The sequence below is a fragment of the Macaca thibetana genome, chromosome 7 (assembly GCF_024542745.1).
Source record: "Macaca thibetana thibetana isolate TM-01 chromosome 7, ASM2454274v1, whole genome shotgun sequence".
NCBI lineage: Eukaryota > Metazoa > Chordata > Mammalia > Primates > Cercopithecidae > Macaca > Macaca thibetana.
Window position 1 is genome coordinate 84,325,497 of NC_065584.1, and position 27,445 is coordinate 84,352,941.

Sequence of the window (27,445 nt, forward strand, 5' to 3'; positions counted from 1 at the left end):
TTTCTGACCTGGCATTCTTCCCTGTAGAAATGTTAATTAGCATGTAGGATTTAATTAATTCAGCACCTAATTAAAAATGAGAGAGGAAGAGAGGGAGAGGAGGAGGGCGGGACAGACAGCGCCCGCTTCAGTGCAGAAGGCACCGCAGATGGTTCTGGGTTGGCTGGCATCATGCCACCGCCCTCCAAGCCCCCCCTGCCCCCGCCCCCCGCCAACAGCATGCACAGCGAGGGGGGAGGGACAAAAGTGAGGGGCATAGGCTGGCAGAGTCTGTAGACAGGCTCATTCAGTCCTGCCGCTGCTTTGTGCTGGGGAGAAACAGAAAGAGAAAACAAGAGAAAGGGAGGGAGAGACATGGACATACCCACACTCAGGAGCCAAAGAATGGGGCATCTGAACCGAATAATTCCTCTCCTCTTCAACACTGGAAGAAGCCGAGAGAGCTTGTTCATTCCAAGAGTCAGCATCTTGGGGTTCCCTGGCTCTTAAGAATCACTGAGGACAAGATGGGAAAACATAGGACTGATCTTCTGGAGAAAAAGGATAGCTTACTTTGGCAACCAGGGACCTACTCTGCTGCCATTCTTCCCACAGCATGCTGTTTGCTCAGCAGGAGCAAGCAATGAGGAAGATAGCTATTCAAAATGAAAGATGGGGGGAGTGGGCACGGATGGGCAACAGGGAGCAAATTAACAAGAAGGAGATTTAAAGGAAGGGTATCCATGAAAGAAAGGGAGAAGTGTGGAAAGCAAAGAAGAAATAAATGATGGAGGAGAAGGAAGAGGAGGAAGTTAGGGGCACAGCGATGCTTTGTTTGCCAAGATGGATAAAGAGGGATGGAATGTCTATGCAGAGGACTCCACATACTGATCCCACATAGCCTAGGCCAGGCAGAGGGCAATGGCAGCACTGCAGGCAAAATGCAGGAGCAGATCTTTCTGAGGGGCAATCAAGCTGCTGGAGACAGGGAACCCATCCCACAGGATCTTCCTAAAAACTGGATATTTCTACCAAACCAGGAATTTATCAAAAGCAATGGAGAAAATCTTCCAAATGAACAGAGGAGGAGGCTAGAATGACAGGAAACTGCAAAATCCGATTCCAGGAGCTCCAGCAGGGAGATGGGTGAGGAATGGGATTTGAAGCAGTACCTAGTGGCTCTCTAGGAGTGTCCCCTGATACTCTCAGGGGAAATGTATCCAGTAGGGGATTGATGTGAGGATACGAGGGCTGAGAAAGAGAGAAAAGATTTAGTTTCAGAAAGCACCCCTTTGGTGGGAGGCACCTAGGAAGCTTTGTGGCTTGAAGCCTCAGGGGGACTACCTAAGGAGGGTAAGAAGGAAGTCTGCCATCAGTGACAGATTACATAAGACGTGACTGAAGGAAACTAAGAAGGAGGGTGTGAAGCCAGATGAAGGTTTTCTGGTGTTAACTGCCACAGAGCTGAATGCAGTACAGAGAAGGGTCATTGTAACTAAGAGACAAGGTTTTCCTGGCTAGGAATTCTGATTTGATCTCTTTACCACCTAGGGCTTCCTGTAAGAGTCAGCAGTGAGTAAATCAAAATTGGGAGAGAGGAAGTAGAAACTCAGGGGCTTTCTGTTCTCCAGAGCCCACCCGTGGGGCTAAACCCAAGGCTGGGAAATGAAACAAAGCAGTTGTCAGGGTAAGGTACCATAGGCTCAGTCAAAGTGGCACATACAAATGCTTTCTAAGCCTATTTTCTATTCTAAGCTTTAACTAATGATAAAAATTATAAGGAAATGTATTAATATAGCCACAATGGTAGTTTTACACTAGAAAGAAATGCTGTAAGATTTAGAGTTATCAGCACTAGTGGAAGGGGGTAGTCTATAGAGCCTTTTGTTATTTAAGTGATCCTGGGACTGAAGAGCTTGCTGCAAATGATCAGCACAGAGAGAATGGAGCATCCAGAGTTCCAGCATCCACCACCATGTGCCACCCAGCCCCAAGGTATTTAGCAGAAGGAGTATGCTAGCCAGCAGTAAGGTCAAATTAAATCTGGAATGGGAATTTATTCCCTGCCTTGGTATTCTGGAGGCCCCTGTAGTAGGCTAGCCTGTGTAAGGCCTGCGGAAATGCTAATCCCATCCCAGTGAGCTAGATTCCTCAACCAGCCAGCCAAGCCCACATACCCTGACTATCTTGCTGCTGATGCTGTCTCAGCATCAGGCCAACCAAGGCCAGCTTTTGACACAAAACCTGGCCACATTGCTGCCTCCAAGGCTGCCAGTGGCTCTGGGGATGAATTGGGGACATTGGTTCCTAAGGGGTAGTAAAGGGAATGTCAGACCTGGATGTCAGAGAAAACAGATTCTAATACCAGTTCTGCTAATGATTTATTTGAATAGTCTTAGATAAATCATTTCCCCCTATAGGGCCTGTAAGCAAAAGAAAACAAAAATCAAACAATTTTAGCTACAGCAATGTAAGTACCTAGAAAAAAAAATAGTTAAAACTCAATTTACTGCTCTCCCAAAAGATGCTAAAGCAGAAAAGTCTCTACCATCCACTTCAACAAATATTTATTGGGCCTCGCTTTTTAAAAGAGGGACCTAAACAGAGATCACTGTCTATATTACATGAAACCATGATCCCAACTACAGTCCCCTGAATAGAGCAAAAAAGATCTCTAAGAAAGGAAACAGGAAAATCTGCCGAGGAAATGAAGAGGCCACTGGCCTCTACCTCCACCAACACATGTATGCACCTTAGGAAGGCAGGAGAGGCAGGCAAGAAGACAGGGCTCCACAGGTACTTCCAAGGCTCAGACAGTAAGGCGAGGGATTGGTGTTCTAGTCCCTGCTTTTCACTTGGCTCTGGCAAACTCTGCCTCTCCCCATAGTCCAGGATTCAGTCTTGACCCACACATGCTGAGGAAATGGAAGCCAGCCATTCTAGGACTGCCACTTAAGCTAAGGAAGATCTCCTCCCACCAGGGAATCAAGGAAAGAGGTCCATATTCTGGCCTATTCCTAGGATATACAGAAGTCAGACTCAGCACTACCATCCAGGGAATAACTAGGATGCTATTAATTCATAAAGAATAATCCAATAAGAGAAAAATTAGCCATCCTAGAAATTGGATAACTTTACAATAAAAAACACTGCTGAATTAGGTGGTTGTGGGGTACTGGTCTCACAATGAAAGGTCTCCAAAATAAAGTTAAGAAGTGAGATGATGCCTGAGCTGACATAACAGTCTAAGGAGTGTGGGTGTATTCTGGAAAGGCTAAACAATACAGGGCACTGTGGGCTGAATGGGGCAACCATGTAAATTCAGCTGTGATAAAGGAATGACACGAAATGACAAAAAGAGGAAGCAGACTACAAGAGTGTGCCAAGGTCCTGCAGCCAGAATTGTGTTCAGCAGTGACCAGAGAGCCAGGATGCCCATCACATAAGTGTCACAGGTCCTGGCAAGAACCTTCTAAGGACACAAAAGATCAGTAATAGGACATCTCCTCCAGTCTTCAAAACATAGGATAACGAAAGTAGAAGTATCCTTAGCAATCTAATCCAAAAGTTTCTGGATGAAGCCACTATTATCTGAATTATTGCTATTCCCTAGCTCCCATTTTCCCAGCATATAGAACCCAAATCTGTAGATTCAGATAACACAGGATCGATCCCTTGCCAAGTGAACTCTCATTATCCAAATCCAGGAACTGAATAGATGCAGACAGCAAAGGATATTTTCTCTCTCCTATCATGTTTCCCCTACAAAGCCTCGTCATTCTCCCCACCTACTCTTCAGTACTGACCCCTCGGTTCTCCTCACCCTGTTCTCTTCTAAGCCACTCTCATCTACAGCCCTCTTTCATTGGGAGAGTCATGTGTAAGATGTCAAGGATAGAACAGATAATGAAAAAGAAAGGGAGTAAGGAAGAGTGTAGATTTCAGATAAGGAAGTGAGATGGAGATCCTGCAGAAAGACAGAGAGAAAGAGATAGAAAAAGAAAGGAGTAAGGAAGAGTATAGATTTCAGATAGGGAAGTGAGATGGAGATCCTGCAGACAGACAGAGAGAAAGAGAGAGACAGAAAGCAAGAGAGCTGGAGCTGGGGGAGGGGAAGAAGATGGCACTGCGGAAAAAAAGAGCACCACAAAATTAATTTGAGGAAGGGAACAGTAGAGGAGACGTTGGTGGAATAACAATCAGGCAGTAGAGGGCTGGAGAAAGGGGGAGGGCGACAGGGTGGGGAGGAATGATGTTGGTGGGGAGGGCCCTGCCTGCAAAGCAACAGCAGCACCACCTATGGGTATGGCGAAGGGCTACAGGCTGCAACAAAAGAGGTCCTCGCCTGGGCATGGGAGTCTGGGGTGCAGGTTGGGAGGAAGAAGCCATGGCTTTTGCCCTTCAAACCTCTTGGTTACACAACATGCAGGCTAGAAGAATAAATTGTATATGGCTCTCCTGGGAAGAGAGGGACTTAAGGTAAGGGAGGGAAGACAGAGAACTCCCGGCTTTTTCCATTACAAGGGGGTTTCCCCTTCAGAATTCAGGCAGTAAAAAAGTCAAGAATATGAAGAGGGAGGAACACCAGGTACTGAAAGGAATGTGAGCACCTGCTTATTTCATTACCTGGAGAAAGAGTTTTTATCTTTATTTCCAAGTGATTTCCTTTCCCCACTGGATATGAGAGAATACAGCTACCTCCCTGGGGCCATGAATGCCCCTCACTCGGCTGCTTCCTCCCAGCACTGCCTCAAAACTCCCAACCACCATTAGAAACCCCCAGGGAGCCACCAAGCTCTAAGAAGGAAAGAAGGGAAAGGTTCCCCCCCACCAAACAGACCAAGTGGGGGAGGACAGGGTGGAATGAAAGAGAGAATGCAAAAGCTCTGCAGAGGGAGGGGAGAGAGAAATGTGATCAGCAGTATTTGTTGTGCTTCCAGGGAGGAAGGATCTGTCACATTTTTAATAATAATAAATACATGAAGACAGATTTGCCAGCACTGCTCTGGCTCCTTGAGAAGTATGGGGGAGGGGAAGCAATGCAGCTGCAGCACAGACCAATATCTCCCCCTCCCCTCCCCTATTAGATAGGCTCAAGTATTGCAGCAGCCTCCCCCCTCCCCCTCTAACCGCAGTCCTCCCCTTCACAGCCCACCCTTTCCATGGTCCCTTCACACAGATCTGCCCCTCCTTCCCCCACTTGTATCTCTACTCACTCCAACCCCACTCTATCCTTTCAGTGCTGGTCCTCATTTAACACACGCTTACTCTAGCTGGAAGAGGCCTTAGCACCTACATCTTAGATGAATGAATCTGCTCCCCCAATCCTGAGGCTGTGCTCTTTCCAATCAGTGCCCTTCATTAGCTGACAGCAATCTTCCCTCATACCCCACACAACATTCCCACAGATGTAATCCAGCACATTTCAGCATTTCCTGGATTCCACCAAAAAGGATTGCTTTTCTCCCCCATTTTAATCTCAATGTGACCTCCTTTCTCACATCCTTCCTTAAATATAATGGCCATCAAATGTGTTTGTGTTTAGGGGGTGTCAGGGCCTCAAGACTCGGTGACTACTGCCACCTATTGACCCAAATTTGTTCAAGATAGACCTTTAATACACTTCTTACACAGCGACGCTCTGTTATTTCAAAAGCATCAATAGCTTAAACATGCAAAGGCATGGCTCTTGGGGCTTCTCTGAGACCCTCTGAACAATGAGATCAAAGAAACACAAAAGCAAGACTGGGCAGAGAGCCAGAGCACTGATGCCTTTCCTCATGCAGAGGCAGAAAACGAGGCCCAAGGAATGAAAAAGCAACTTTAAGTTCCCTCAAGGTTCTCTAAGCAAAGATGAATAGGAAAGAGTTTTTCTTAAGGGCTGGTAAAAATTTCACGTATCACAATATAAATGATGTTACTAATGGAGCAGGAGGCAGGATTCCACTCACATACCTCCATCAAATTAGCCAAATCTTTGGCATGAATCTGGGATTTATACACTTACACGATTCCAGGGAGGATGGGGGACACTCAGAGGTGTTTGGCTCTCACCCAATCGGTACCAATCAGAACTTGGAGATTGGACAAACTGGGCTCTGAAAAAGGGCAGGTCTATACCACGCAGTTCTGTGGTTTAGCTACGTCCTATTCACCAACCCAAGGAATGAGGAGAGTTTGAACTCTCCACGGTGCTGACAATTGACACACTAATAATCTCCCCCACAAACAAAACACATTTTTCCTGATAAGGTTATCTATGAGGACTGTTGTGAATTCCCAACAGACATTTCCCCAAGCCTTCATAAAATCCTAACAAAACAATGCTTTTACGGCAAAGACAGGCCTTGGTCAAACTCTCTTCCCTATCCCCTAAGATGAAAAGAATAAGGTGGACATTTAAACTACTTGTACAGAATAAAGCTATCACATGATAAAACGATCACGATAAAACTGAACAAGGTGCTCATGCGTGCATTAATGACAGCTATTACTTAGTGAACACCAGAAATGATCTGTTGTCAGCAATACACTGAGAAAATCTGATATTCATATGGTCTGAATAATCAGAGAACTGAATCTATGAGTAGGAATAAGGGAAAGAAAAAAGTGAACAGAACAGCCATAACAAAATCCTAAAATTTTAATTCTTAGTTCCCTTGTTCTACTACCCTAACAGTTGTTCTCAAACTATATTCTAAGGAATTCGAAAGGTTCCTTGGGGGCTCCTCAGGAATCCTGGAGAAAGGGGGTCATAAGAATACGGAACTTTAGGACTCCTCATCCCCACTTCAGTCAAAGTAACCACACTTACCCCTGTTTTACATATTGAGAATCCATGTAATACTCCATCAAACAATACACTCTCAACAGTGTTTGATGACTCTGGCACAAATATTCTCAGAAATAGTTCAACTTTTTACCAGAAACTTATTTCAAATAATGCCTAAAAGCCAGGGAAAACAAAATGTCCTGGGATTAAAGACTTGATTGAATTAATACAAGGTCCACAAAGGCAGGGATTTTGTCTGCTGTGTTCCCTGGTATACCACAAAGAGACCAGAATTGTGGAACTTGGGGTTTCTTTGAAGACGAGGCCTCTAACAAAAATGCGGCAGTAGGGTGGGAGAGCTAGATTATAAACCACCTACAAATAAAAAAGATTTTTTAACCCTGAAGATTTTCATGAACCACAGGACACTTGAAGTCCTCCATCCTCAGTGTTCTCCAAGCACTGGTTCTACAACTTAGGAAAAGCTGTTTGCCCTAAGTGTCTCAGCTTCCTCACTAGTAAAGTGGAGATGTCATACATTTTATAAGGATTACTAGGCGCAGTGGCTCACATCTGTAATCCCAGCACTTGTGGGAGGCCGAGATGGGTGGATCACGAGGTCAGGAGGTTGAGACTTTCCCGGCTAACACAGTGAAACCCCGTTTCTACTAAAAATACAAAAAATTAGGCGGGCGTGGTGGCACGCAGCTGCAGTCCCAGATACTTGTGAGGCTGAGATATGAGAATCGCTTGAACCCAGGAGGCAGAGGTTGCAGTGAGCGGAGATTGTGCCACTGCACTCCTGCCTGGGCAACAGAGCGAGATTCTGTCTCAAAAAAAAAAAAAAAAAAAAAAAAAAAAATTGTTTAAGGATTAAGCATAAAGCACTTAGCTCAGCATATAACACAATTTTTTTTTTGTTTTTTGTTTTTTTTTTTTTTTACAAGGGTCTTGCTGTCATTCAGTCTGGAATACAGTGGTGAGATCATAGCTCATGGCAAGCTCAAACTCCAGGGCTTAGGCAATACCCCTGCCTCAGCCTCCCAAGCAGCTGAGACTATAGGTGCACACCACCACACCTGGCTAATTTTTTTATTTTTTATTTGTTTTACAGACAGGGTCTTGTTGTGTTAAACATGCTGGTCTTGAACTCCTGGCCTCAAACAATCCTCCTGCTCCAGCCTCCGAAAGTGCTGGGATTATAGATATGAGCCACCACACCTGGCCAGAAGGTAGTATCTGTTTTGCTTTTTTAAAAAAGAGTGCTTCCCTTCCCCTGGCAGTTCCCCTAATCCACAAATCTTAATAAATCAGAAACAAATACAGTTGTCCTAACAAGCAAATGAAGTGGTTTTAACTAAAATATTTTTTAACAGAATCACTCATCTAGTTAGTTCAGTCGCAAAGGAAAAAAAGTCTCCAAATCTGTTCTTGTGGCTCTTTGTTTAGATTCCCTCGAGGAAATAGAAGTATGAGAGCCCAGGGCATGTCAGACTCCCTCAGATCTATCAGGGACTAAAAGTGAGTAGCCCCAGTCATAAGCCCATCTTGGTGTCATCCACAAAAGCTCTAGGCTCTTTGACTTGAAGGGAATCTCAGAGATGAAGTCTAATACATTAATTTCTTAGCTGAAGAAAATTAAAGGCCAGGGATATTAAGTGATTTGCCCAAGATCATAGAATTAGCAGAAGACAGTCATAGGTCCAGTCTCTTAACTACTTTCTACCAGGCAGCAGACGACTGAAAGTAGACCCCTGCCCCAATCAGGCAGAATAGTATAAATCCAAATTCATAAATTCAGAATCAACAAGGTTTTAGTCATAAAATAACCCAAATTAATTTGTCTATCGATATAATCCAGCAATACTAGACACTAAAATCCGATGTTTATAAGACCCAAAGCCTTTTTTAAAAACTCCAATGAATTAATTCTACAAACCCAACTTCTATCTTTTTTTATCCCTTTTTTCACTTTCTGTATTATCCAAGGCCTGTGGGATATCTCACCAACAGAGGTTATTCTCTTGTTAGAATACAAGATCTCAGATGTGTAACTCCCACCAGTCTCCTGGATTGAGTTTGGCTAATTATTTCTGTGGGATTTTCATTTGCTTGGCTGTTAAGCTAGGAATATTCTGCTTGTCTGCTGGCAATTTTTTTTTTCGCCAGCTCTTTATAGAAGGGTTGGCCTTTACTGACTCTGGTAAAACAATCCTCAGTTGAAGGCAGGGTAAGAGACTGAATAACACAACTATACTGACTCTTCACTCTAGCCTTCTTACTCACTCTACTATTTTCTACAAACTCTCTCAGTAATGGACCAAAGATCAGCCTTATGTTCATGCTATTTCAGAAAGAAATGAAAAACATTCAGAGAAGGGGAGACAAGAATAATCTTGCTGATGTGGAAAGGTTCTATCTTGCTTTTGATAACAGCCAAGCTCCACAAGTTTCTTGAACCACTTATGCCACCTGGTGGCCAGCCCAGATAACACCAATAAAACCTAAAACTCATGTATTAATATCTCAACCTGTATTGCATTGTAACAAATCATACAGGAAGTTGAGGCAACATGGGTTGGAAGAGTTATTATACCACCCTCGTCTCTCAGTATTTTCCAATTTTTGGTTTCTGGGAAAAGTATACTATCAAAGAAAACAATATAAATGTTTTACACTTCCAAAAAATCTTTCCCTTTTCACCAACCACTCACCAAAAATATCCCACACCCAACGACTCCAGTCACATAACACATGTGAAAAAAGGGGCTTTAATTCATAAGTAAAATCAGTTTTATTAGTAAGGTTCTTTCCACATGTCCAACGCAAACAATTAATGAATTCCACGGAAAACAACCTATATACAATGAAATTAGAAGTATCTCAGGATGACAAAAAATATACAAATACGTACACCCATAATCACCGCCGCCTCCGAAAACCTGAAAGGAAGGGAAACCAAGAATGAGGCAAAGGACTGTTGGAAAAGCTAAAGGGACAGGAAAAGAGGACATCTAGAGAGAAGGGCTCACAGGGGTGGGGTCTCCTAGGCAGTACTCTGAATATCTTCCCAGGACAAAAGATGAGAAGTAGGAATAAATTGAAATGGGATAACGGTTCCTTCAAGTGACACTTTATCAGTTCTATTTAGGGAAGCCTGAACAGGAGCTGTGGGACCTTAGAGGTGGAATCCAGAAATTCATTTTGTGAAAGATGCTGATTTCCAGCTTAGGAAAGAAAAAATAAAAGCCCACCTAAGGAGATTATTGTCCAGTACGGAAGAGATACTACAAGGGTTGGTGAGACCCAGAATGGCAAATCCAGAGAGTCTCAATTTGTACTCCCCACCTTGCACCTGATCACCTAAGTCCTAGCAGTTCACTGACCTTTTTTCTTCCGACCTTTCTTAGGTATCTTCTTCCGCTTCTTAATAGGATTCTGATCCTGGAGACAGATGGAGAAGTGAAGGAATGGCACTGTGCTTTTGAGAGCCAGCATCCCTTCCCCACTTTCTCATGGTAATAAGCCCCACATACATTTGGCTGAAAGCATGAAAGTCACATCCTACTACAACCGTATCTCCACCTCACCTCATCAAGATGAGAAGTTCCCCCTGTCAAAGCACTGATGTCACTGAAGTGCGTAAGGGAATGAAGTTGTGAGCTCATGACATTTGCTCGTTTTCGTCGTCCTTTCTCTCGCTTACTGATGCTCAAACGCACCATCATGCTCTCCTCATAGTTAATCCTGCCAGAGAAAGCCAGTTTCCAGCAGGCTCAGACCATGGAGATGGAAAGCTCCAGCCCAGAACCTGGCCCAAGTATTTACTCATCCCTTGTTCAGGGAGTTCTCAAGAAGTTTCACAGCAGATCAACATATTGATTTAGTAAGGACATATTGAATGCTCAATACTGAGCTTTCTCAATGAAATGTGCTCTGTGCTAAAACTTCCCTCATGCTAGATATGAATCCATAGCCTATCCATAATACTATTTAAAATATTATACCAACATTTTTTTTATTTCAGCTCTATAAATGGGTTTCCCTAAATGTGTCCATTCATGCAAATCCATCAACTGTAAAGACTGCACCTGAGCAAAGTTGATGAGCCTGTATTCAATTACACTGCTTTTCTACTTTCCTTCCCTGAACCTATCTGGCACTCACAATGTCACTATAAAAACCTACCTTTATTGCTTTCTGCACAAAAGTGAGAGCTGTGACAGTGAGACACAGAATTTTAAAGTTGTACTATGTGGAACTGCATATATTCCTCTCTATACTGCTTTTTTTCCCCCTCAAATCTCATGTCGAATTGCAATGTACTACTTTTGCTTTGAACAGCTGGGATAAAAATCTTCCTAGTTCCTATCCTGTACTCCAAACTCCTGATTCTTAGAAACTATCATCCCAAATTTTTCACTCCATTTTCTATATAACATCAATTCTCTTGGTACCAAACTTAGTCACATTAGTCTAAAGCATGAGGACAGGACTCTAGAGTGTAGAAATAATTTCTAATGCAAGGGCTCAGACCTGTGTTGGTCCTCCTGACTCTGGCGAGTAACATGGGGATGCCGAGCATCACGGATTTCCTCTGGAGCATCTGAGTACTGCTCCTTAAGTTCACGAATGACAGAGCTACTCAATGCCCGTCTCTTGGCTCGTTCTAGACGCTTCTTCTCCCGCTCAGCTTCTGTTTCATCTACATGATGAAAATAAGCAGGGGTTATCCAAGAACAGAGAAAAGAAGAGAAACAATTCATACTGAGGAGGCAGCAGCCAAAGTTCATACCATAATGTACTGGAACCAAGCGTGGAGGAACATATTTCTTAGACACTCCTTTCACAGATTTCTTCCCTGAAGCCTCAGACTGGCCATCTTCTACTTCATCTTCCTCCTCATCCTCAGAGCTCAACTATAAAAGAAATAATGTCTGCAAACTTAGGAAACATTCATAAGATAAGTGAGAAAAAAACCCAAAGCTGGAGTACCCTGGGGAGGTGGGAATATAAAAAAAGAGAAAAGGAAATCTCATACTCAGCATTCTAACACACAAGTTGGAAAGTCAAGTCCTAAGAGAATCCCAGGGGATCCAGGATCACCACGAGGCTCACCTAGGTATAGATGCCTCAGAAAAAAATCAGGAGAATAATACAACCCCTTACCTTGCTCATCATATTGCTGGGATGAGGCTTAAAACGAAGTGGGTCATTCTCACCTGAAATAAATAACCCAAAGAATTTTACAAAATTTGTAACTTTCTGATGGTCCCCACAACTTCATGGTGGTCTCCTCACTTACTAAGGCTGCCGGTCACTGCAGTCTTGACCAGTTTGTCAATTTGATACTTCAGTTTTTGGTCCAAGGGACGAAGTTTTTCCAAAACCTACAACATGGTAGTTAAACAGGATTACATTTCCTTCCCAAAATGAAGCACACACCAGAGTCCCTATATTAAGATGCCACATAAGGCACCTAAAATAAGTACAAAGTAGAGCAAATGAACAGAAAAACACTTTTTTAAATTTGGTTTCCTTAAACATGAAAAGACTCACTTAAATGAGAGCTACTATGTGACAGCCTTGGAGCTCAAGATTTAGAAACTTAAAACCCCAAGACACCAAATGCTTCATACCGTGCGAATCTCCACCAGTCTCAAAATTCCATCATGTCCCTGAAGAGACCCTCCTGAGGCTTTGTCCAGAATGAGGTGGGTCAAATCCATAAGGTACATGAGCAGCAGCTGGTCTTTCACTTCCAAGAAGCTGAGACCCTGAGTTGAACAAAAGAGAAAGAGATGCAGATTTGGTTTTAGCCAAAGAACCAGGATGAAAGCCTAGGGTAAACAGGATATTTCTCCAAGTTCAAGATTTTCCCAATCAGTTCATATTAGATATCTGGAGTAGTCTCAAGAAGTAGCTGTGCCTAAGATGGCCAATGAGAAAGTTACACTAATACAAGAGAAACAACGCTCAGAGAATTAATAGAAGACAATGAGAAGAGGAAAATCGATAAACTACCCCTCCAAAAAGACTATAACAGGGTTTCTCAATCTCAGAGCTATTGACGTTTGGCGCCAGAACATTTTTTGTTGAGGGCTGTCCTAGGCATTGTAGGTTTTCAGCAGTATCCTTGGCCTTTCCCCATGGATGGCCCCTCTAAGCTGCAGCAGAAAAAAATGTCTCCACACACTGCCAAATTTTAAATTAATTTAAGGCCGGGCACGGTGGCTCAAGCCTGTAATCCCAGCACTTTGGGAGGCCGAGACGGGCGGATCACGAGGTCAGGAGATCGAGACCATCCTGGCTAACACGGTGAAACCCCGTCTCTACTAAAAAATACAAAAAACTAGCCGGGCGAGGTGGCGGGCGCTTGTAGTCCCAGCTACTTGGGAGGCTGAGGCAGGAGAATGGCGTAAACCCGGGAGGCGGAGCTTGCAGTGAGCTGAGATCCGGCCACTGCACTTCAGCCCGGGCGACAGAGCGAGACTCCGTCTCAAAAAAAAAAAAATAAATAAATAAATTAATTAATTAATTAATTTAATCAAGGTAATTACTAATTCCCCCCCATACAATGGAATTATATGACACAGGTAAAAACAACGATTTACATACAATCACATCGAATTAAATCCATGTCAGCACAAGTTGCAGAAAGTATATGACTTCAATTGTGAAAGTGTGTGTGTGGGGGGGGATATGATGAATACATTTTATACACATAGAAAAATGTCTACAAGACAACACACAAGTAACTGCTACCCCTAGAGTGAGATGAGGAAAAGGAAATAGTGTACTGTAGACTGAAAAAGTGTTGTGTATATTATTCTCATAATTTTAAAAATCTCAAAAAAAAAATACCACAGTGGTTATCTCAGAGTGGTGATTATACTGATTTTTCATTTTTTTCTTTGGGCTTTTATGTATCTTCCAAACTTCACAGCCCTAAGAAAACCTATTTCAGAGACATTAAATACTTTGGCCAAGATAACACAGTAATACAAGTAGAGCTAAGATTCAAACTCAATCTGACTCCAACACTTAATCCCTGAATGTCTTTAAGCCAACATGCTAAGCTCTTGAGATCAACACTACCGTGGTATAGAAGGAGAGCAAAGGATTGAGAGTCCACAAGCTGAGTTTAAGTTCTGAATTAGGTATTCGGTAGTCAAACACTGAGTAAGTCACTTAACCTTGTGACTTCAGTCTTTTTTTTTTTTTTTTTTTTTTTTTTTTTTTGAGATGAAGTCTCACTCTGTTGCCTAGGCTGGAGTGCTGTGGCACTGTCTCAGCTCATTGCAACCTCCACCTCCCAGGTTCAAGTGATTCTCCTGCCTCAGCATCCTAAGTAGCTGGAATTACAGGTGCCTGCCACCATGCCTGGCTAATTTTTTGTATTTGTAGTAGAGACGGGGTTTCACCATGAATGGCCAGGCTGGTCTCGAACTCCTGACCTCATGATCCAGCCGCCTCAGGCTCCCAAAGCGCTGGGATTACAGCCGTGACCCACTGCGCCAGGCCAACCTCAGTCTTATCAGTAAAATATGTATGATATGTCCTTCCTGCCACAAAGAACAACCATGAGGCTCAAACAAGATAATGTGAAAGTACTTTGTAATCTATAAAGCACCTAGTAAAACTCTTTGGTCAAAAAGATAAGTTAATATGTATTTGTTCAATAAACAAACAAATATATAGTGATATAAGAAGAATGCTGGCAACTCATCCATCTCCAAAAGGCACTGAAATGGTTCAAAGCATGGTACCCAAGGCCAGGTATGGCGGCTCACACCTGCAATCCTAGCAATTTGGGATGCCGAGGCAGGTGGATCACCTGAGGTCAGGAGTTCGAGACCAGCCTGGCTAACGTAGTAAAACCTTGTCTCTACTAAAAACACAAAATTAGCCATGAGTAGTGGTGGGCACCTGTAATCCCAGCTACTCGGGAGGCTGAGGCAGGAGAATCACTTGAACCCAGGAGGCAGAGGTTGCAGTGAGCCAGGATCATGCCACTGCACTCCAGCCTGTGTGACAAAGGGAGACTCCATCTCAAAAAAACAAAACAAAAAAGCATGATACCCAGGACAAAAACAGGTAAGAATTTGAGAAGCAGGCTCTTCTGATATGCTTGGGCATTGTCAAATTCAAACTGAGCTACAAGCATATGAGAGAAAAACAAAGACTTAAATTTTTTAAAATAAAAATGGACAATAAGAACATAAGTGAATGATAAAGGCAAGAAGGGAATATATTTTGAATGCTGTTAGTTATCTTTCTGTAAGCACAAATTTGCTGTAACTCCTGTGCTTAAAACTCCTTCAGTGATTCTTATTACAATGATTTTCATACTTGTGTTTACCCATAGAATATTTGGCTTAAATATCTTAGGACAAAAGCTCAATATATAAAAACAGATAATACCAGAGTTTTCCAGTTAAGCAGGGATGAGAGGTCCAGAGTTGTTGTTCTACAGTGTCCCCAACCAGTAATCCCTGAGAAGGTTCTACCAGACCTTAATTTGAAAACTACCTATTTCAATTGTTGTTGTTTTGTTTTGTTTTCAGATGGAACCTTGCTCTGTCACCCAGGCTGGAGTGCAGTGGCGTGATCTTGGCTCACTGCAACCTCTACCTCCTGAGTTCAAGCGATTCTCCTGCCTCAGCCTCCCAAGTAACTGGGATTACAGACAGGCACATGCCCCCATGCCTGGCTAATTTTTGTATTTTTAGTGAAGATGGGGTTTTGCCATGTTGGCCAGGCTGGTCTCGAACTCCTGACCTCAGATGATCTATCCGCCACAATCTCCTAAAGTGCTGGAATTATAGGTGTGAGCCACCTTTTTTTCTTAGCCAGGCCCTTTTTTTTTTTTTTTTTTTTAAGACAGTCTCACTCTGTTGCCCAGGCTGGAGTGCGCTGGTGCAATTGTGGCTGATGGCAGCCTCGACCTCCTGGGCTCAAGCGATCCATTCACCTCAGCCTCCCGAGTAGCTGGGACTATGGGCACACGCCACTGCACCCAGCTAATTTTTTATTTTTTTGTAGAGACAGGTCTCACCACGTTGCTCAGGCTGGTCTCAAACCCATGGGCTCAAGCAATCCTCCCACTTTGGCCCCCCGAAGTGCTGCGATTACAGGCGCATATTTCAATTTTAAGATGCATTGTTTTCATATTTTAACATCTCTGAAATCAGGATGCATGTTTCAGTCACTGGCATCTTGGTATTACGTCATGAGGAATTTTTTTTTTTTTTTTTTTTTTGAGACAGGGTCTTGCTCTGTCACCCAGGCTGAATGCAGTGGCACAACCACAGCTCACTGCAGCCTCAACCTCCCAGGCTCAAGCAATCCTCTGGCCTCAGCATCCCGAGTGGCTGGGACTACAGGCACATGCCAGCATGTATGGCTAATTTTTAACTTTTGTAGAGACAGGGTCTCACTGTGTTACCCAGGTTGGTCCCGAGCTCCTGAGCTCAAGCAATCCTCCAGCCTCAACCTCCTGAAGTGCTGGAATTACAGGCATGAGCCACCAGGCCCAGCCTGTTACATTTTTTCTTAATATACACAATAAGTGATATATCCCAATTAATAAGTGTCTTAGATTAGATGAAATCTGAGAGTAACTCCTCATTTGGCCTACAATGATCTTCAGAGTGACTACTTTTCCAGTCTTATTTCCTACCCCCACCACACATAACACAGAAAGTACATCCTATCACAAAAACGGCTTCCTCCTTTCCCATAATATCACATACTTTCAGGCCTTTGTGCATTTGCACATGTTCCTTCTTTCTGTCCCTCCTGTTTATTCCTCAAAATCCTATCACCTCCTCTGGGAAGCCTGTCCTGAATCCCTCTGCTCTTCTGGCAGTTAATTAATCCCTCTCTTTGGCTGGAGACTCCTCATAACTCTGTAATGTGATTGCTACTATTAATACTTACGTCTATTGCTTTGCTTTGTCTTCCCACTAGACTTCAGCACAGAAACTGAATCGTATTTATGTTTGAAGCTCGAGCACTTAGGATATATAAGACACAATAAACATACAATGAAAGAACTACTGAGAACGTTAAGTCAGGGGATGCTTACTGTTTGTGTACATCTTACCTTTTCTGTAGGATAGGCACCAGCTTGAACTTTTTGTGTCAGTGATTGCACTTGTGCCGTTATAGCCATCACCTGAAATTAGCCCAAATGAAACAACGGACTAGACTATATCAAATCATGTCTGCAAACTGTGAAGAGCAAAAGCTAAACAATGCCACCTAAAAATCATCTGAAACACTGTCTAAAGTATAGTACTATCTTCTCACTTCTGGGAAAGTATAGGAGAGATGGTCCTTCAAAAAGTAAAAAAAACAAAAACTTTCCATTTCTTAAAGAAGAGACCATCTTTTACTGAACCATAGGGAGGAGAAAAGGACTGGGACAGTAGTGACTGGAGGACTGTAATTTTGTTTGTACTGGCTGAACTTACAATACATAAAACTACAAAACTCCCCGACTTATGTCTTAATTTCCACTTTACAAGGGTGCAAAAGCAATATGCATTCGGTAGAAACCGTCCTGTTCTCTCGTGATGCTGGGCAGCGGCATCAAGCCAAAATTTTGACTTATGAGATTTTCGTATTACAATGGGTTTATCAGGCCATAACCTCCATCGTTAAGTCAAGAAGCCTCTGTATTTAAGTGTGTATTACCTGGGCACCCAACGGGCAAATCATGTTACCATTCCAAGCACTGGTTTCCTTAGCTATATGAATAAGGGAAAACTATTCAGATAATTTCTTTTTGGCGTTTCTTGTATTCCCTTGGGTGCAGAATCAATTACTTAGAACTCTGGCCTGGAAAGGTTTTCATTACATCACTTTACTCTTACGGTTTTTGGGAGCATTCATGTATCTCAATCACCAAAGTTTTGAGGTGAAGTACATAAAGTCAAGGCCAATCCATGACTAATTTATTCCAGAGGCGACACTACTCACTTGCTCCTGGAGATTTTTCAGAAGTGTCACGGCACTTGGCAGGTCTGACTCCAGCACCCCCTACAGAAGGGAGAGGAGGAGTAAAGAAAAGTCATTCTTTCCTCAGGATTATAAGAAGGCGGAACGTCTAGGTTGGGAAACTGCCCTCTCTCCGTCTGACACCCCAGACTCGGGGCCTTCACACTCCTCTTCACAGACTCGCCCTAAAGCCAGCCCCTTGAGTTACTGGACAGGAACAGTAACTCTAGGGAGGCCGCCTCCCTGAAGCAACTTTCATCACCACCCTTCCCTGGTACCAACAGTTTGCCTCCAGCCGCTGAAGGGAAAGGAAAACTCCACAATAGCTACGAGAGGAAGAAACCACATCAAACTCACCGGCGCCGCCATCTTCGCAAAGCCCACCCCTTCCGGTTCCGTACTTCCTGAGCGCTAAGGGCGTCTTGATAGATTTGATAGACAACTGCCGCTTGCAAACCTAAGCCAATACGAATAAGGCCTCTCTCACTTCCGCCCTCAACGGGATAAACGAGAGGAGGAGTCTGATCTGGCCAATGGAATAAAGGAACTGGCTAAATTCGTCAGACTCAGCGATGTCAGGACCAAAAAAAAAAAAAGCACTTGGCAAAGAGCGTGTGATTGGTAGACTGAGTAAAATGATTGACGGCAAGCCAATAAGAGATAGGCAAATAGTTGATTGACAGTTGGAAGGACCAATAGAAAAAAGGAATTAGCAGCGCGAACTTAGCGCTTATTGGCTCCCGTCTGCCGCAGAACCCAGAGTCTTTTTTCACGGCACTTTTCTTGTAGTGCCTGAACAGGCCGCTAGGTGACGGGCCTCGGCTTCGCTTTGCGGTGTTGACGTTGCGGAGCCGCCATTGCTGGCTGCTCATCCAACGGCCACCGCGCCAAATTCCTCACAGACCCGGTGGCCCTGGAATCGATTCTGTAACAATACTCCTTGTGTGACCGTGGACAAGTCACTCGGTCTCTGAGCCTTCTTCATCTGTAAATAAGAGATCGGGGCCAGAGAAGCCCAGAGCCAGAGTTTAGAAACTGACTGCGAGGACACCTACTCTCTTGATGTGCACCGTGGGGCGCTGAGAAACGGCCCCGACACTCTTCGCTCCTACCAGTTGGGGACATGAAAAGAATGTTTTACAAGTTGGGGAACCGTTCATATTTACATGACTTACCCCGGTCACCCAGGTCTTCAGCAGCAGAACTTGGTTCAGACTCGAGCAGTGCATGTTTCAATATGACCTGCCTCTTCATTACCCAATGCTTTCAGATGTGTTCACTCACTCTGGTTTTTCACAGGCTGGTGAAGTAGATTGGACGGATATTCATTGTTCCCATCACATGCCTTAGGAAATAAAGCACTGAAAGGGTGAATGATAGTGTATAATTTTTTTCACAACCGTCTAGCAGAGCTGGGTCTAGAAATCAGATCTTCCTGACTTGAAGCTGCTTTTGGAATTAAGAATAACACCCGTATCTGGGCAGCTGGGGTGAGGAAATCCTGGTATCTAGGTCTTGCTGGAATCAAGAAAGCAGGAGGGCGTTCAGTCCCCACTCCTCTGACATTTATTTGCTGCTTCAGGCCTAGTGTGGAAGCTCAGGATGCTGTTGCAGCATACTTAGTCAATTATCCAGTAGCTTTTGTAATGTTTTATCAAGATTTGTATTATGAAAAGTTTCTGTTTCTACATAAATTTTCAGACCTGTCTAGTTAGATCAGCAATAAACTTTTTGGGGAACTTGAAATTTAGTTTGTTCATATGCTTTATGACATCAATGAGAAAACAAATTGCACTGCCATATTTTGGTCTTGATGTTTTTTTCTTTTTTTTTTTTTGAGACGGAGTCTTGTACTGTCGCCCGGGCTGGAGTGCAGTGTCACAATCTCGAATCTCGGCTCACTGCAACTTCCGCCTCCCTGTTCAAGCGATTCTCCTGCCTCAGCCTCCTGAGTAGCTGGAATTAGAGGCACCAGTCACCATGCCCAGCTCATTTTTTGTATTTTTAGTGGAGACGGAGTTTCACTATGTTGACCAGGCTGGTCTCAAACTCCTGACCTTGCCATCTGCCTGCCTCGGCCTCCCAAAGTGCTAGGATTACAGGCATGAGCCTCCACTCCCAGCCTTAATTATTAAAATAATTGTCCACCAGGAACGGTGACTTAAGCCTGTAGTCCCAGCTACTCTGGAGGCTGAGGCAGGAGAATCACTTGAGCCCATGTGTTCAAGGCAGCATTGAGCCATGATCATGCCACTGCACTCCAGCCTGGGTGATGGAGCAAGACCCTATCTCTAAAAAAAAAGGTGACAGAGGGGGACCCCATCTCTAAAAATCTAAAATATTTGTCAACTATAGGGGCAGAAAAGTGTGATACCTTTCCTCACCCATCATAAGGGTCATAGAAGACACTCCTATAACAAAAGACAAGTTAACAAGAAAAAAGTTCGATGAATTTATTTAAAGTTTTACCTGACACAGGAGCCTTCAGAAATGAAGATTCAAAGACCCAGGGAAAACTGTCCATTTTTATGGTTAGGTTTGGTGAAGAATGGACAGTGAGTAGAAATGTGACAGGACAAAAAGAGTATGATCTGACAGAAATAGACTGGGGGGGGAAACCCAGCAAGGCCTGTCTGTTCAGATTTTTCTTAGCCTCTCTAGATAACAATCCTTTTGGGTATAGAGAATGTGAAAGGAAAATAACTTGGGACCGCAGTTCACTATGCCAAAAGAAAAAAATTAAATTCAACGCAGTCATGCAAGCAACTGCCTTTGCTTTTGTTCCTAAGTGGATAGCTACAGATAAAATGTTAAATATCTCTACAAGGATCTACTGTGTGTTCACCTTATCTTGTGTGCCAATTTACTGAGCCTGAAACAAATACCAATTGACTATTCCCCTACCTGCTCCTTTTCTCTTGCAACATGTGGATTAGTGTACCCTCCCTTTTTCCCCTCCAGCTTACTTTTCCCCTTTTAATAGTGAAGCCCTGAAAGTCACCTTTGGAAAAAGGCACAAGCCTCACTCCCAGACACATCCTTAATCTTGGCAAAATAAACTTCTAAATTGATTGAGACCTGTTTCAGATACTTTCTGGTTTACAGGGAGGACCCCTCCAAAATGAGGATTTATGACTATCAAATGAGGAAGTCAGAGAATATTTTTTATGGTTAGCTCTCAGCAGAAAGGTGAGAGAAATTTAGAGTAGAATTTTTGTTTTATGGCAGGTTTGGGGGACAGAGGTTACAGTTTTTTTTTTTGTTTTGTTTTTGTTTTTAAGATGGAGTCTCGCTCTGTCACCCAGGATGGAGTGCAGTGGCGTGATCTCGGCTCACTGCAACCTCTGCCTCCTGGGTTCAAGCAATTCTTCTGCCCCAATCTCCTGAGTAGCTGGGACTACAGGCTTGTGCCACCATGCCCAGCCAATTTTTGTATTTTTAGTAGAGATGAGGTTTCACCATATTGGCCAGGCTGGTCTCGAACTCCTGACCTTGTGATCCACCAGCCTTGGCCTCCCTAAGTGCTGGGATTACAGGCATAAGCCACCGTGTCCGGCCTTTGTTTTTGTTTTTTAGACGGATTCTTGCTCTGTTGCTGAGGCTGGAGTGACTGGAGTGCAATGGCACGATCTCGGCCCACTGCAGCCTCCACCTCCCAGTTTCAAGCGATTCTCCTGCCTCAGCCTCCCAAGTAGCTGAGATTACAGGCATCCATCATGATGCCCGGCTAATTCTTGTATTTTTAGTAGAGATGGAATTTCATCATGTTGGCCAGGCTGGTCTCAAGTGGCCTCAAGTGATCTGCCCACCTCGGCCTCCCAAAGTGCTGGGATTACAGGTGTGAGCCACCAGGCCCAGCCGAAATTCTAGTTTCTGTGGCTTGCCTTGGAGCAGAAGGAAGGGCAGCAGACAGGAGGGCAGGAGAAGGTCAGAGAAAGACTTTGCTTCTGAGGCTGCTTCTAAGGCCTTCCAATCTCCTTTAGTTCAAAGTGCTTAGCATGCCAAAGTGCCATACTCTGGAGTATCGTTTTCTGAGCCCTGACACAACCATTCTTTTTGTTACAAGATAATCTTGGAGCTAACAGTACAATAAATCTTTGTAAAGCTCTTCTACCACTCAACCAACAAGCATTGGCAAAGAATACAAGATCATTAATTTTATTGTCTTCTATTTCTTTTTCTTTTTTTTTTTTTAGATGAACTTAAATGGCTTTATGGGATGGAGAACTTACTTTTGAAAGTGGTAACAGGTACATAGGTAACCAAAGTATAGAACTTATTTGGTGAATCTTCATCCTCATTACGTTTTCTGGACAGCCGCACACGGATTCCGTATGGGACATTCCTTATTCCTTTGGGCCAGACAGCTTTGTTGAGCCTTGTATCAATGCGCACATCTGGAGTTCCCATCTCCTTCATGGCAAATTTCCGAATCTCTTTGAGTGCCCGTGGGGCACGCTTCTTGAAGCCCACTCCATGGATGCACTTGTGAATGTTGATGGTGTATTCTCGGGTCACCACCTTGTTGATGGCAGAAAGGCCCTTTTTCTTCTCGCCACCCTTCTTTGCGGGAGCCATTCTGCCGGGTTCAAGTTGGAAAGGAAGCTTGTCTTCTATTTCTTTCAACAGTTTCATAAACAGGCAATCGTCCATAATATTTCAAGTATACACTGAGAAAAATTGTTAACATCTATACTGAGATTTAATACACATACCATACAATTCACTATTTAAAGGATACAGTTCAGTGGGGTTGGGCATGGTGGCTTGCACCTGTAATCCCAGCACTTTGGGAGGCTGAGGCAGGAGGATCACTTGAGGCCTGGAGTTTGACACCAGCCTGGGGAGCATAGTGAAGAAACCTGCCTCTACAAAAAAAAAAAAAAAAAAAAAAAAAAAATTGTTTTGATTTAAAAAATCATAAAATTCAGTGGTTTTTAGTATATTCACAGAGTTGTGCAAATATAACCATAATAATTTTAGAATGTTTTTACAATGTTCTAAAAAAAACCCAGTACCCATTAGTAGTCACTCCCCTTTTTTTCCCCAACCCTCTAAACCTCAGCTCTAGACAACCACTAATCAGCTTTGTATCCCTGTAGCTTTGTCTATTCTGAACATATCCTTAATGTGGAATTATGCAATGTTAGTCTTTTGTGACTGGCTGCTTTCACTTAGCATAATGTTGTCAAGGTATCCATATTGTAGTGTATATCACTACTTTATTCCTTTTTACTGCTGAATAACATTTCATTGTATGGATATACTACATTTTATTTATCCATTCATCAGCTGATGGACATTTCGGTTGTTTCCACGTTCTGGTTAAATAGTGCTGCTATAAACATTTATAGCTAAATTCCTATGGGAACATATGTTTTCATTTCTTTTGGGCTTACATCTAGGAGTAGAGTTGCTGGGTCATATGTAACTCTATGTTTAACCATTTGAGGAGCTGCCAGACTGTTTTCCAAAGGGCTGCACTATTTTACATTTTCACCAGCCATAAAACAGTTCCAATTTTTCCACATCCTTGCCAACATCTGCTATAATCTATAGTCTTAATTATAGTTACTCTAGTGAGTTACAAAGCAGTGTTTATTGAGATTTTGATTTGCATTTCCCTAATGTCTTATGATGTTGGACATGTTTTCATGTGCTGATGGGCCATGTGAATATCTTTGAAGAACTCTTAGCTGGGCTTAGTGGCTCACGCCTGCAATCCCAGCACTTTGGGAGGCTGAGGCAGGTGGATCAAGAGGTCAGGAGTTCAAGACCAGCCCGGCCAATATGGTGAAACCCCATCTCTACTAAAAATACAAAAATTAAGCTGGGTGTGGTGACACATGCCTGTAGTCCCAGCTATTGGGAGGCTGAGGCAGAAGAATTGCTTGAACCCGACCCAGGAGGTGGAGGTTGCAGTGAGCTGAGATCTCACTAATGAACTCCAGCCTGGGTGACAGAGCAAGACTCCGTCTCAAAAAAACAAACAAACAAAAAAAAACTGTCTGTTCAGATCACTTGCTCATTTTTAAATTGAGTTTTCCTTTTATTATTGGTCGTAAGCGTTATTTCCATATTCTAGACACAAGCTCCTTATTAGATACATGATTTGCAAATATTTTCTCCCACTTCATTTTGTCTTTTCACTTGCTTAATGGTATTATTTGGAGGACAAAAGTTTTTAAGTTTATTTTGTTTTGTTTTGCTTTTTGAAACAGAGTCTCGCTCTGTCGCTCAGGCTGGAGTACAGTGGTGTGATCTCGGCTCACTGCAACCTCTGCCTCGCGGGTTCAAGCAATTCTCCTGCCTCAGCCTCCCGAGTGACTGGGATTGCAGGCATGCACCACCATGCCTGGCTAATTTTTTGTACTTTTAGTACAGATGGGGTTTCACCATATTGGCCAGGCTGGTTTTGAACTCCTGACCTCAAGCGATCCACCTGCCTTGGCCTCCCAAAGTGCTGTGATTACAGGTGTGAGCCACCATGACCTCCCTGCTTCAAGTGCTCCTGTAGCCTCAGACCCCCATAGCTGGGACTACAGGTATGTACCACCACACCCGACTAATTTTTGTGAGTTTTTTTTTTTTTTTTTGTAGAGACAGATTTTTGCCATGTTGCCCAGGCTAGTCTCAAACTGTTGGTTCAAGCAATCCTCCTGCCTTGGCCTCCCAAAGTGCTGGGATTACAGGTGTTAGCCACCATGCCTGGCCAAGATTTTAATTTTTATGAAGTCCAATTTACCTTTTTTTGGAGGGGGGGAGTATTGCTTGTGTTTTAGGTGTTATATCTAAGAAATTGTTGCCTAATACAAGTTCATGAAGATTTACACTTATGTTTTCTCCTAAGAGTTCAAAAATTGACTCAAAATGGATCAAAGACCTAATGTAAGATCCACTTTGTCGATTTTTGTGTGTGGTGTGAGGTAGGGTCTGCCCTCATTCCTTTGCATGTGAATATTCAGTTGTTCCAGCAACGTTTTTTGAAAAGACTGTTCTTTCCTTGTTGATCATTTCCTCAAGGGTCTTGGGACCCTTGTTAAAAATCAGCTGGCCATAAATGGCCGGGGGGGTGCAGTGGCTTAGACCTGTAATCCCAGCACTCTGGGAGGCCGAAGCGGGCAGATCACTTGAGGTCAGGATTTCGAGACCAGCCCGAACAACATAATGAAACCTGTCTCTACAAAAAAAAAAAAAAAAAAAATTAGCCAGCTGTGGTGGTACACACCTGTAGTCCAAGCTATTCAGGAGGCTGAGGTAGGAGAATAGCTTGAACCCAGGAAGTGGAGGTTGCAGTGAGCCAAGGTTGTGCCACTGCACTTCAGCCTAGGCAACAGAGTGAGACCCTGTCTCAAAAAAAAAAAAAAAAAAAAAAAAAAAAAAAAAAAAAAATCAATTGACTATAAATGTACTTGTGTATTTCTGGACTCTCAATCCTATTCCATTGATCTATATGTCTCTATTGATGCCAGTACCACACTATCTTGATTACTGTATATTTGTAATAAGTTTTGAAATTAGGAAGTGTAAGTCCTCCAATTTTGTTATTACTTTTTTAAATAGAGACAGCTTTGCCATTTTGACCAGGCTGGTCTTGAACTCCTGGCCTCAAGCAATCCACCAGCCTCAGCCTCCCAAAGTGCTGGGATTACAGGCGTGAGCCACAATCCCAGTCTAACAATTTTGTTGTTTTTCAATATGATTTGGCTATTCTGGGTCCCTTGCATTTCCATATGAATTTTAGGATCAGCTTGTCATTTTTTGTCCAAAAAGGACAGCTGGAATTTTGATAGGTATTGCAGTGAATCTGTAGATCCATTTGGAGAGTATTTCCATGTTAATTACACTAAGCCTTCAGATCTATGAACATGAGACCAGGACTAGGAAGCCCAGGATGTCCACTCTTGCCACTTCTATTCAACATTGTATTGGAGTCAGGGCAATTAGGCAAGACAATGAGATCAAAGGCATCCAGAATGGAAAGGAAGAAGTAAAATTCTATTTGCAGATGACATTATTTTATATATAGAAAATTTCCATTTGTTTAGGTCTTCTTTAATTTCTTTCAACAATATTTTGTAGGTTTTAGTGTATAAGTTTTGCATTTCTTCTGCTAAATTTATTCTTATGTTTTCAAAATTATTTTTCATGTCATATTATGTTCCTATGACTGCTTTTACAAATTACCATAAACATGGTGGCTTAAAACAACAGGAATTTATTATGTCATCATCCAGGAGGCCAAAGGTTCAAAATCAGTTGAATCTGTCTGAAATCAAGATGTTAACAGGGCCACACTCCCTCTGGAGTCTGTAGGGGAGAACTTGTTCATTGCCCCTTTCAAGCTGGTGGCCATGTCACTCCAGTCTCTGCCTCCTTGGTCACATTGCCTCCTCTTCTGTGTTGTCAAATCTCCTCTGCCTCTGTTTTATAAGGACACTTGTGATTGGATTTAGGGCCCACTTGGATAATCCAGAATAATCTCCCTAAGGTAATCCCCTGGATTTTATCACATTTGTAAAGACCCTTTTTTCTTATAAGGTAACATTTCCAGGTTCTAGAGATTAGGACTTGGTATTTTGGGATGGCCATTATTCAGCTGTTGCAGATCCTATTGTAAATGGAATTGTGTTTTAATTTTATTTTTTGATTGTTCATTCCAGTATGTGGAAATGCAATTGATTTTTGTATATTAATCTTGTGCCCTGCAACTTTGCTGAACTCATTTATGTTTTTTGTTGTTGTTTGTTTTGAGACAGTCTTACTCTGTCACCAAGGCTGGAGTGCAGTGGCACTGTGTTGGCTCACTGCAACCTCCGTCTCCTGGGTTCAAGCAATTCTCCTGCCTGAGCCTCCCGAGTAACTGGGATTACAGGCGTCCACCACCACACCCTGTTAGTTTTTATATTTTTAGTAGAGATGGGGTTTCACCATGTTGGTCAGGCTGGTCTTGAACTCCTGACCTCGGGTGATCCACCCACCTTGGCCTCCAAAGTGCTGGGATTACAGGCATGAGCCACTGCGCCCAGCCTAGGTGAATTCATTTATTATTCTAATTGTGTTTTAGTGGATTCCTTAGAATTTTCTATATATAAAATAATGTCATCTGCAAATAGAATTTTACTTCTTCCTTTCCATTCTGGATGCCTTTGATCTCATTGTCTTGCCTAATTGCCCTGACTCCAATACAATGTTGAATAGAAGTGACAAGAGTGGACATCCTGGGCTTCCTACTCTTGATCTTATGGGGAAAGCATTAAGTCTTTCACTATTAAGTATTATGTTAACTGTGGAGTTTCAATAAATGCCCTTTACCAGGCTGAGGAAGTTTCCTTCTATTCCTAGTTTGTTAAGTGTTTTTATTCTGAAATGGTATTATATTTTGTCAAATGCTTTTTCTACGTCTATTGAGATGATCATGTGCTTTTTGTTCTTGATTCTGTTGCTAATGTGTGTTATATTAATTGACTTTCAAATGTTAAGCTAGCCTTACATTCCTGGTGTAAATCCTAGTTGCTCAGGGTGTATAATCCTTTTTATGTGTTGATGGGTGCAATTTGCTTATACTTTGTTAAGAATCTTTACATCCATATCCATAAGAAATATTGTTCTGTATTTTTCTTTTCTTGTGATACCTTTGTCTAGTTTTGATGTCAGGATAATATTGGCCTCATAAAAATGAGTTGGGAA

At 42.8% G+C, this 27,445-nt stretch overlaps 2 protein-coding genes across 3 annotated transcripts; both read right to left on the reverse strand.

Moving 5' to 3' along the window:
• Positions 1-9,526: 9,526 nt before the first annotated feature.
• NGDN (neuroguidin) lies at positions 9,527-18,186 on the reverse strand. 2 transcript variants are annotated; one of them, XM_050796444.1, is made up of 11 exons: positions 18,113-18,186; positions 17,738-17,797; positions 16,860-16,931; positions 12,391-12,528; positions 12,057-12,141; positions 11,921-11,973; positions 11,547-11,670; positions 11,288-11,456; positions 10,342-10,498; positions 10,138-10,195; positions 9,527-9,693 (listed from the first exon to the last, which is right to left on the reverse strand). In XM_050796444.1, the coding sequence occupies exons 1-11, from the start codon at positions 18,122-18,124 to the stop codon at positions 9,674-9,676; spliced, it is 948 nt and encodes a 315-aa protein (XP_050652401.1). In that variant the 5' UTR covers positions 18,125-18,186; the 3' UTR covers positions 9,527-9,673. The 2 variants fall into 2 exon arrangements, with proteins under 2 accessions (XP_050652401.1, XP_050652402.1); XM_050796445.1 differs by having other exon boundaries at positions 16,860-16,942; positions 17,737-17,797; positions 18,113-18,142.
• Positions 18,187-21,948: 3,762 nt separating this feature from the next.
• Positions 21,949-22,355, reverse strand: LOC126958249 (60S ribosomal protein L31-like). The gene has a single exon (XM_050796467.1). It carries the CDS (start codon positions 22,331-22,333, stop codon positions 21,968-21,970), a length of 366 nt encoding a protein of 121 aa, XP_050652424.1. The 5' UTR covers positions 22,334-22,355; the 3' UTR covers positions 21,949-21,967.
• Between the last annotated feature and the right edge of the window lie 5,090 nt (positions 22,356-27,445).

What these genes read in the sequence shown, in the direction of transcription:
- LOC126958249 (XM_050796467.1), bottom strand. Translation starts at nt 22,333, where the DNA reads ATGGCTCCCGCAAAGAAGGGTGGCGAGAAGAAAAAGGGCCTTTCTGCC.
- NGDN (XM_050796444.1), bottom strand. An exon ending in CCAGCAATATGATGAGCAAG is followed by an intron (nt 11,671 to 11,920) that starts GTAAGGGGTTGT and finishes TTTCTTTTATAG; the next exon opens with TTGAGCTCTGAGGATGAGGA. An exon ending in GAAAGGTCGGAAGAAAAAAG is followed by an intron (nt 9,694 to 10,137) that starts GTCAGTGAACTG and finishes CCTTCCTTTCAG; the next exon opens with GTTTTCGGAGGCGGCGGTGA.